The sequence below is a fragment of the Argiope bruennichi genome, chromosome 2, assembly GCF_947563725.1.
Source record: "Argiope bruennichi chromosome 2, qqArgBrue1.1, whole genome shotgun sequence".
Taxonomy (NCBI): Eukaryota; Metazoa; Arthropoda; class Arachnida; order Araneae; family Araneidae; genus Argiope; species Argiope bruennichi.
This window is the reverse complement of record NC_079152.1, coordinates 38344592-38356710: the sequence shown is the minus strand read 5'-3', so window position 1 is coordinate 38356710 and position 12119 is coordinate 38344592. Positions and strand designations below refer to the sequence as shown.

At 24.4% G+C, this 12119-nt stretch overlaps 1 protein-coding gene across 2 annotated transcripts in view; it reads right to left on the bottom strand.

Annotated features, from left to right (window-relative positions):
• The window catches only part of LOC129961658 (uncharacterized), a 95839-nt gene extending 84521 nt beyond the window's left edge, over nucleotides 1-11318 (bottom strand). For both annotated transcript variants that reach the window (XM_056075184.1, XM_056075185.1), the window contains exon 1: nucleotides 11153-11318. In XM_056075184.1, the coding sequence (XP_055931159.1) occupies nucleotides 11153-11227 (75 nt within the window). In that variant the 5' untranslated portion in view covers nucleotides 11228-11318. The remainder of the gene's footprint in view (nucleotides 1-11152) is intronic.
• Nucleotides 11319-12119: the final 801 nt, after the last annotated feature.

The following is a 12119-nucleotide window of genomic DNA, read 5'->3' as shown; positions in this document are numbered from 1 at the left end:
AAAATATATTGGCCGTTTTTCATACTATTACATTCATTAGAAAATTTAATTTGAGTGCAAATGAAATGCGATCTAGTAGACCGCAACTCTCCAGTTAAGTCCTAAAATTTCACCTCCCTAGTTAAGGGTTAAAATCCTGTTACTAAATATTCAAGTGGTGTTTCATAGAATAAATTTCAGTTATTCTCAATTTTAAATATTATCTCTTTTTTCCTCAAACAAATCTATACATATTATTATAAAACATTAAGAAATTGTGCTTTGTGCCCATGTGCTGCTTTGATACGGGGAGTTAATATAACTAAACTTATCTAAAACCTAAATTTTATTTGATAAAATTTATCTTATTCTAAAAAAAATGGTCTAAAAAATACAATATTTCTGATTTTTCAATCATAAATTAAATGTGATTTCAGAAATCAATTTTTTTAATTTAATTCCTAATATTAAGTTGCTTTTTTCTCTTTTCGTCCAAGACTTTCGCCTTTTTTTCACTATTTTTCAGGAGAAAGCAATTATTGAAGTTATTTCCAAATTTATCAGTTCTTACAATCAGACATTGTTTGAGACATTACAATTATTAAAGACAGGTAAAAGGAAAACATAAATTATTTCAATTGTTAAATTGAGTATAAAATTTTCTATTTCGCCATTCAAATTTTCAAATTTTGCCATTTCTCAACTAAATGACAATATTGTGTTCGAATAATATTCTCTTTTACATATATGAAACTTTTATAAGCAATTAATATATTTTTAAAGGCTTATTTTTCTCTTTAAATATATTATTTTCTTACTTTATCAATTAATAAGTGAATTAAATGTCTTTAAAATTTATTTTATTTATGCTCCAAGCTTATAAGTAAGAGTTAGATGTGCAATAAAAAATATTTACTAAGGAGACTAATAATAATAAAATAACTGAATATCTATTTAATTTGTTATGTTTCTTCAAATTATATAAAGTATACACAAAATGTTGCTTCCAGTACTTTATTCATAGTTTTTCGAAGAAATTTAAAAACGTTCACTTAAAATGCAGTTTTTCGGGATACAATATTTCTTAAAGTAAAATCAATCTTACTTTAGAAGCAACAAAATATGTACTTGTTTACATCTATTTGTTCTAACATATCTGGAAATTTAAAGCCATTTTGAAGATGCAAGCGATTTTTCAAACAATCTATTTAAATCTTATTTCTGAGACGGAAGTATTTAATTCAAAATGCAACATTAATTTGAATAATAAATACATTTATAATGTTTACAAGTTCTATAGTCAATATTCTTTCGAGAAACTAAATATAAAGTTTTACGATTTCCTCAGTACTTAAAAGTGATTTTGTCAAAGCATTTTACTATAGAATGAAAGAAAAAATTCGTGCAAAATAATAATTTGAATTATTAACTTTCAAAATAATATTATTTTGAATATTTTACTAAATAAATTGCGTAAAACAAAAAAAAAAAAAAAAAGATACTTTTTGCAAAATAGTGATTTACATTTCAAGTGAGCTTAATAAATGCTAAGCATTTATTTACAGTTAAATGAGTAATAAGCATTTATTTACAATTAGGAAAATGATTTCATAAAATAGAAATAATTTTGAGTGCAGTAGTTAATTTTCTTAAATAAAATTGTAGTGGAACTCATGCGTAATTATTTAGAATTTGGTATTTTTAGTAATCAATAATGTTTAGAAACTAATTACTTTAGACAAATTTGGTTCTTAATCTTTTTTTATGATATTTTTCACATCCCAATGATGCTTACAAATAATTTCCGTACAAATGAATGGAAATGCTTTGTTAATAATATTTTATTGAAAATATTACTGCTAGTTTTAATTGAGAATACTGAGAACATTCTAAAAATAACATTTGATATGTTCATGATTGACTTTAAATGCTTAAGAATAAGATATTATTAAGATAAATTATATAATTTATATTAAATGTCTTGTTTTTCAGTTCATTTACTTATTTATACTTACATAATATAACTTATTTATACGTATATAAATATAATAAGATATTGATATAATGCATAAGAAATTTATTATGTTTCATTTTATATTTTAAAAATTATAAAAATAAACAAATACTTCATTAATTTATACCATATACAGGAAATCAATGCATTTTCTTCCTATAATCACTATGAAGATTCATAAATTGCGTTTTTTTATTCTCGATGCGCAACAAGTATATCACAAGGCTTATAAACGTATGAAAAGTACACAATTATAGTAGAAGAAATTTCAAATATAAAGGACGTAGACCCAAATGCAAAGAAAAAGGGGGTGAGCAAGAAAATACAAAAATACATACAAAAAATAAATCAAAATTATTCATATACTAATGGAAACATACAGTAAATGATATAATACAATTGGAGAAGCATGATGAAATGAAAATAAAATATTCAAAATAAAAATACAAAAGCGTACAAGTACATATGCACATATATGTAAGCAAATACAGATAAATAAAATGTAAATAATATGGAGAAATAAATGGATTTTGGGTTATATAATTGCAATTGACAAAACATAGGCATAAAGTTTCGATTAATTAAGCCCAAAATCAAATACCGATTTAGAACGAAATTAATTTTCTTTGCGTGTGCAATTACATCCATTTATTAAATTCAGTTTCATTAAATTTAGAACACCGTTACCCATTTCAATACCCGAGGTTATATGCCATGGAGTAGAATTTAAATTTTCTTGATGCTGTATAGATAAAACCCATGCAATCAGATGAAAATGTGAAGATTAAAGCTGAACCAGACGAATACAATAAAAGTTTTATTCGTGCTGAAACAGAATCAACTAAGATTCAAACGTTTGGAATGCAATCCACTTTCCACAAGTTTAAATTTGGTGGATAACTTTGCGCTCTGATGAACTATAAATTTAATTGCGTTCTGTACATTTCATTTCTCTAAATTTAAAAAGGAATTCTATAAGATCAACAGTATACAAATACGAATGAAGGACGCTAAAGTTAAAAATGAAATCCTGGAAAATATAATATAAATTTAAGGTATGATTGCAGTTTAAAAGAGATATAATTACACGAGAGACTGAAAATAGTTCGCAACGTCCTCTTGAAAATAAATAAACAAAATAAAATAAACAAAAGGATAATTTGAGCTATGTCTTTCAATCTATTGTTTTTTAACACTGAAATTATGAATTATTGATTTAATGATAATAAAATTAATTCATTTGAATCTTTAAGAAATTCCATGGTATTTAATAACCAGTCTACTAAAAATGCAATTACTAATATCAATCATCTCATAGAAACTCAGTGTTTCCCCATATAATGATCATGCGATTTCTTTACTAATAGAAAGTTAATTAAAAGAATGAAAGCAGATCTAATTTATAAAAAAAATGATTTTTAAATAAGATAAAATTAGCATACAATTTAAATTTAGGTAAAAATTGTAAGATTTGTTTCCTTTTTTCCTTTTTCTTTGTTTCATTCTTTTTTTTTCTTATTTTTCTTTTTAAAAAATGAATGTTACATACTTCCTTCATACAGCACCCAAGCTGGTATCTTAACAAAAATGTTATCGAGATATTTATAGAAAATTATAAACAAGCCTGCGGCCTTTTACTAATTCAAAAACATCCTTAATAGCTTAAATATGAAGCATCTCTATATCTCTATGGAATTTTTTAATAATAATATAGATTTATGAGAGATATTATCACACGGGGTTAGAAATCTTAACACAGATACTTTCCACAATCTAAGAGTGAAAACTGAAAGATCAAGATTGTGCAGTTTTCTGGCGGGAAAAGTTGAGATAGTAAATCAATTTAGTGCTAAAGAAGTCTTAAAGCATATTCGCCTGAATAAATCTTTCTTTAATATGTGAAGAATCTAGCACATATGTGAAGAAATCTAGCACTTGTTTAGAATCTAGCACATTATTATTTACACTAACATATAATAATTTTATATAATTTTTATATGAATTCACATCTAATATTCTTGCTTTAAGTAAATTAAATTTTATTAAAAAATGATAAAATCAAATTTACCCTCAAAAACGGATATTAGAAAAATAAGTTCTTCAAATTTGCTTTGATTCTATGAAAAAAAAATGAAGTAGTAGCGAATCATTTGCCCTTTTTTGAAAGTCTTCACAGCTTTTCATTTCTTGAAATTACATGTCCCATTTGAAAAAGCTTATTCTGAACATGTCAGAGCGCCATCTATATTCATTAATTTGTAATTTGTATTGAAAACATTTAATCGCCAAAAAATCAGAAGCATTTATATAAAACGAAAGTGGTTTAGCTTTTATTTTATATTGAACTCTAGCTTCTGATTTGAAACCTTGCAGGTAATTAATAGATTGCTTATAGATTTGATTTTGGAAATATCGCTCGTCTGCCTGTTTTATGAATCTGCGTGTTAATTTTTGGTGTAATTCGATAGATTTAAACCCTAAACAATATTTTATTATTATTATTATTATTTGCTTACCGTATAATCTAAAAATAATTCTCAGAACACCTAAATAGAAATTAGAAGTTGATTTTAGAGGCAAAACACATTTCTACTTTTAATTCTGCTGCTAAAAAAACTTAATTATGTAATATTAACCTTTCCGCATGGTCATTCTATTGCTCTAAATTTTAGTTCACATTTTCAAACCATGTTGATCTTTTCCTTAATATATTTAAATCAATATGTGTTTGCGATTTTTTAATCTTAATAACTTTAATCTAAAAGTTACAAAGTGACACCCAAAATTTCAAATATTTTAGAACGTTTCCATGGATATAGAAAACTACATTCAGACATTTCATATGCTAAAAAAATTTCATTTATCTCAAATATGTACCTAAAGAATCAATAGAAGACTTGGAATTGAAAATTTAAAATTTTAAATAGATTTCATATTCGAAAAAAAAATTAAGACATTAAGTAATTATAGCTCAATCTATAGATTCTAAAGATTTAAAGATAAAGGATTTATGTAAATTATTTAATATTTTAAAGTAGTTTAGTTGAGTTATAAAAATAAAGTTGTTATAAACATTAATTCAATTGATATGAATTAATAATTAATTTAGCTATAATAATTTAGTTAATGAAATGAAATAATGTAATTAATTTAAATAAAAATTTAATTGATTCAATCAAAATAATTCAATTAATTTAACAGTAATTAATTAAATTATGAAAATAATTTAATTCATTTGAATGGACACATTATGATTTTAACTGCATTATCTGAATAAGAATAGTTACGTCTGAAGACCTAAGAATGGCATTAAGTACATTGGCTCTTAAATTCTTAAAATTTGTATAGTTCTTATGAATTTTCTTATTCTGCAGAGATTTTTTATGGAAGAATTTATTACTTTTTAATAACTGTAATTTTCAGTTAAAACAGAGAAATATTTAGAATTAAACGTACTCCTGTACTGCTTTATTTTATATAATTCAAGGAAATAGTAATTAATAAATTCAGAGTGATAGTTTATGAAAATTCACGTTTTTAAATCTTTTCATATAAATTAATTAATTAACTCAAAATAATCTGCTTTCATAAATAAAGAAAAAAAAAAGAAAAGAAAAATGAATTCATCGAGAGGGAAAACAAAATATTAACTTAACAGAAAATATTAAAACAGCTCGTTTATTCTTCATAATAAGAGGAAATTAAGAAAGCAGAAAATATCGAAACCATTTTCTAAACCAAATATTAAATATATTTTTTTACATGTCTCTGATGTTTTGAAGTAACGATGATTTGAAATTAAATATTATTGCAAGAAAGTAAGCAACACTAATAATGGGCTTTCTTTGGATAATATGTAAATATTTCTTGCTTGTAAACAACTTGAAAACCAAACAGCCTCGCTTTAAAGATACAGATGACTGCATACAAATAATTTTTGCATCAACAATAGGAAGCATTTGTCTTACTAATTATTGACAAAAATTGTTATTGAAAATAAGGCATCATTGTTAAGGAAATGAGACATTGGAAATGAGGAAAGAGGCTTCATCATCTAAAAATAGCTTTCAATATAGTGATAGTTCAGATTGCGAACTTTAACTGCACAAATTTAAACTTTAATAAAATCAATGATGTACAAATTTAAACTTTAATAAAATCAATGATGTACAAATTTAAACATTAATAAAGTATAAATAAATATACTTTTTTTTAATTTTAAAAATATTGCCTAAAATAAATTGCTTATTAACACACATCGCACAACGATTCTTCAAATCCTAAACGAAAATACACAAAATATCTTGCAAAATTCTTAAATTTCAATTAGCCAATGAACATCATTGCCGGCAGTTTTAATTTTTCTTCTCTATAGCGTTGTCCGGAGAAAAAAAAAAATGTAAGATTTATATTATTCTTATAATACATTTCTTAATGTTTTATATTAGCATTTGTATAGTAAAGCTATTATTGATATTACAGATGATGGATCGATGTGCCAACCTAGATTAATGTCAATCATTTTCTTTATTACGTAATAAATGTAATTGCTTTTAATATATTAGTTTCTATAGTCAGCCAAGACTAAAATTTCATATTTGTGATTCAATACACTTTACGTACAAATAAATAGTCCTGAAAATGATTTCCTACGTTTTAATCTAGTTGGCAAAAGCAGGTTAATAGAATATGATTTTCACACTAAGTAAACATATATTGATCAAATAAATGATGAATAAGAGTTAAGTTCTTTGATTTCCCCAATTAAATCATAAGAATTTTAAAAGTAATAACATGCTTTTCATGGTGATATGGTTTTCTAGCATACTTCGCGGGCAGTTTCAGTTGCCATTGAAAAATAGATTTTTTTTACATTGAATTTGTGTGGAAAATTTATTCGATTATGTTTTACTTTTATGCATCGAAAAACAATACAATAATGCTCAATTGTTTTTCTTACTTTATAATTATGTACAAGAATTTTTCATGAGAATAATTTTGTGCCCTTATAAAAATCAAAAGTGTCCTCTGAAATAGTTATCTTTCAACCAGGCATCCATTCCTAAGTGCTGATGTTTTAGAAACGTGATAAATTCCAAATAAAATAAACTCACAATTCTGTCAGATATTTAATATAGAAGTTCATGAGTCATAATAAACAAACCAAACTTCCATTTCCATTAACAATGCTTTATAATAATGAAAAAATTTTTAAACAGACTATCTCATTAGTCATTTATTAGGTTCAAATATATTTGAATACCGAGATTTTGCAGCCATACCGCTATCTTACAAAATGGGGCAATTGGTCCAAATTCATATAAACTCATAAAATTCATGAAAACTTAAAAATTAGTAAATATATTCCTAGATTTTCAAATAATCTAATTTAAATTATGGAAAGTCACATTTAATTTCCTTGATGTGAATTTAATTCAACCATTTGGAAAATACAACTAATCAAAACATAACAATCATCGGAACATAAAAATGTGTAAAATTATGCAATATGTGTAAAATATGTAAAAATATGTACTGAATTAATATATTTTTTTTTCGTTTAATGAACGAAACTTGCATTTAATTCCAGAAATGTTTGCATCTTTTGTGAAAAAATGCATTATTTATTTTATGGAGAAACAGCTCAATGAAAGTTTCTATTTCAGGGTATAACTGAGTATTTTGCCATTTCAGTGAATAATTCCCAGATTTTTCAATTAAATTCAGTCAAGTCTGAATCGAACTAAAAAGGCGATCAAACAAACAATTGTACACAAGCGTCAATCAGGTCTAATTTGTCGAAATCGTGATTATTTCATTGAAAGACGCGTCGATATATTTTTTTTTTACATTAGTTGTTATGTAATGAAACGGAAACGAAATAACAGATTATAGAATAAATGGCAGTTGAATTTCGAAGACACAATAGGGAATAACATTCTATTTATGTTTTCAAATAAAATCCATTTACAATTTTCCTTCCTATTATACCAGCATAGAAATCCCTATTACGCATGAAATAATATTAGAATTCAAGTTTTATTGTTAACAATGAAAATAAAATATTTAAAAAGTCTAAAAAAGATATTTAAAATACTAACATTGGAATATAAAATTGACTTTAATGCCGTGTGTAACAATTATAATTTAAAGGCTTCCATGATTCAGTCATGAGTGAAATTCTTTTCGTTCCACTTTTTCATTTTAGTTTTAATTTTCTTTGCTGATGTATAAGTATTTCATAAATGGCTTCTTTTAATAAATCAGCAATATATCACATTTCGTTTGAGTATTCTGTGACGGCCACTTTTCGGCGGTTCTATCTCACTAAGGGGTGGCACAATTTCTATATTCAGGAATTTACTTTATTGTTAAATATAAACATCTACTCCTTTCCTCTTTCCTCTCACTCCTATTTTGCCGTATTAAACCCATCCTAACGCATGCGCAAAGGCGCGGAGGGCTTAAGAATCCGTTGACAAACAATACACAGAAATACGTATAACCAAAATGAAAATAACTGCATGCTGAAGTGAGAAAAAATACCGGTTGTAGAAATAATACAAAAAAAAATTATTATGATTTGTCATGGCAAATTCAGCAAATATATATATATATATATATATATATATATATATATATATATATATATACTAAGCTAAGAATTTGTGTAAAAATTGATTATATTACTTTAATATTTTAAAATAAATGGCAATTACTTTGAAATTGCTTTATTTAATAAAATATTTATTAGATTTATAATATCATTTCGGCTAAAGATATATATTTGAAAACAATGTTCTTCCATCATAAATAATAATGATATTATGTATTTTTGTTTATATGATTAAAATAACCTTGATCTTTGTCTTTGAAATGAAAATTACTCAAAGATATATTTAAAAGGAAATGAAATTCTTGATTGATTTATAGTTGCCTTCATAAAATAAAGTCATCGATCTTTATAAGTATCAATTGCATTCATTTATAAGTAGCCATTTTATCTTTATAAACAATAGGGAATAATATCATTAAGTTCACGAATGCTGGTGTTTCTTTATATAGAGAATTTGACGGTTAGACTGTGTAATGGGAGTTTTTTCAGAACTTAGCTAGGATTCAAATTCAATCAATAAATGCAAAAGAAATATAATCAATTTTTATTAAATTTCGGTAAAATATTGTGTATGAATATAAGTTATATATGTAAAAAATATGAAAGATAATGTAAACGTATTAATATTTCAAAAATTCTATTAAAAGCATTTTTAAACAGAGTCGATTAAATACGAAAATATGAGCAGAATTTTCAAACCTTGGTCATCAATAATAGAAGAAAATAAATTGTAGGAGGAAATATTTGCAAAAAATATGAGAACGATAGAAGAATGAAATGCCTTTTTGTAAAATATATTAAATATATTTTTAAAAAATCTTGAAGATTTTATAAAAAATTGCACATTTACTAAGAAGGTAACTTTGGCAAGATATTTTGTTTCAAATTTTAATTTGATATAAAAATTATTTTTACACAATAATATTCAACAAATATATGGTAGATTTTTTTTTTTTAAATTTTGCTTAACTTTTAGTTTATTAAACTTATAATAATTTCATAAGAATCGTTTTGAAAGGTGACATCAGAGGCACTTTATTAATTCTTCTTTATTTTAAGTCTTCTTTATAAAACTCTTTAAATAAATCTGAATATTTATCACAAAATTTCCTGTTTTTAATATATTTTTCCTCGTGTTTTACTACACCTATTGTTCTATTTGCAACTATTTCGTTATTCATTATTTCTTACTTCTATATTTTGCACAAGAAACAGAATTAATTTCTCAATAGTATTAAGTAAACGAATAAATATGTAATAAGAGAAAATATATTTCATGATATATTTACAAATCATTTGTCTTTCTATTTTCCTTTTGATCATACAGTCAATATTTGTAATTTAGTATGCATTCATATACAAATGACAAATATTCATATACAAATATATCATCATTCATATACATATACAAATGACATGAATTTATATTTCAAAATTGCACTTATTTCATTTCTTAAAGAGAGAGTAGCCATTTCATAAAAAAGCTACCATACAGTTAATTCAGTTCTACTTACAAGAGAATCACGTTAATTAAATATAATGAACTTTATAGAAATATTCAAATTAAAAAGAGTATTTATAAAAAGGGATCTTTCGAGAAATATTAGTAATTACAAACACATATTAATAAAACAAATCTATGCAATAAACAATAACTGATCAAAAGTATATTCAATGATATATGTATATAAAGTATATTCAAAAGTATATTCAGTAATATTCAATGATATGTTTGACGTTTAAAATGTGTTGCTAATTAAAATGATAATGAATTGATATATTATTTTTATATTTTTCATTAATGGGCTTTAATATATGTAATATTTAATAAGGTTTCATGTTATGAAATACATTTAGAAATACAGAAACATGTAATAAAAATATTCAATTTACTTTGGTATGAAAATAAATCAAACCGAATTAAGAAAGTTATAAGATTTTGTTAAAATAATTTTAACAGAAATCGTATTGCGTAAAGAAAAAAATATTTGCAATGCAAAAGCAAACATATTAATTACATAACATATTAATAAATACATTATGCATTTAAGAATTTCTAAATAAAAAAAATAATAACATTTCTTTCAAAAAAATTATTGTCGAAGCTTTTTCAAAATATCTATTTCATTTTACGACATAAAAAAATCTGAGTGACTTATTTTTATTATCTTAAATTCAGTACTATAAGATCTAAATCGGAAAAAAATCTTAACCTAAAAATAATTTATCTTCGTTTCAAATAGAAATCAATGGTCCTGTCGTTTATCAATCCTGATATTCAGTATCTAGTTGACAGTCTAAGACAACTTATCAATTGTAATCATGCACTGACAGAACATCAATATTGAATTTGTAGATAGAAAATTCTCATTTTAGAGATATGCTGGTAGTTACAACATGAGAGAATTACAACATTATAATGATGACAACACTAATTATTGCAATTCAACAGTACGTTTAGTACGGCAGTTTCATTGAATTTTCTTCCATCATATTTCTAAAACTTTTGTACGAAGTGTACAAAATATCCAAAAATCACTCACCATTGTGTAAATTCCGCAAGCAAAGCTTCCATCTCTTACTGATTTCCAGCAGCAGCAAGTTTTTAAAATCGCCATTCTCAAAAAATCTATGAAAAAAACTCCTCACTAAATGCACTGCAGGTAAAAAAACATGCGCTCCGAATAGAGGAGATAAAGCCGGTCCTTCTAAAGCGGCTATTTCGATGGGAATGAGACACGTGCTTAAGTCGGTCGCTCGTCAAATCGCCGTCTCTCTAGGCACATGCGCACTCCTCTGCGAATAAAGGGGATGAAAATGAAAACAAAAACAAACCAGTGAACTGGAAAAATCTTCGAGGAGAAATTTTACTGCACTGTTAAATATCTATTTCCATTTTTTTAAAATTAAATTCCACAATCTGGAAATAGTTTTTAGCTGTGAATTTTATTTGTATCAGTAAATTCATTGTAATTGTATCAGTAAGTAAAAATTGTATCAGTAAGTCTTAGACAACTTATGTATAAAGAATACAATAATATATATTAACCAGAAAAATTTTCAAGTTCTTATTTATAAGTATATATTAGTTAAGTTTTTGTTTAACTTTTTAAGCATATTTTCATAAAAAGATCTCTAATGTTTTTATACAGAGTAGCTTGTGTTGTTTATGCTGATAAATAATTCTAATTTTAGGCATAAATTTATGAAGTAGAGTTTTTGAACTATAAAGTAGTCATTTTTTAAAATTATACTTGTTCAAATAATTTTGATTTATAATAATATGTTGTTCAAATAAATTTGCTTAAACGTATATTTTTTAGATATTTTTTTGTGAAATTATATATTTCCTTTTTTTATATTGAGTTTTTTTTTTCGTTTTGAAGAATCTTTAATGTCATGATAGCATAAATTATTTGTACTTTTAATCATTTGTAGAAATAATTTATACAAAACTTTTGCACATTTAAGTAATAATGCTGCAGCAAAATTTATGAATTTCTTCAAATT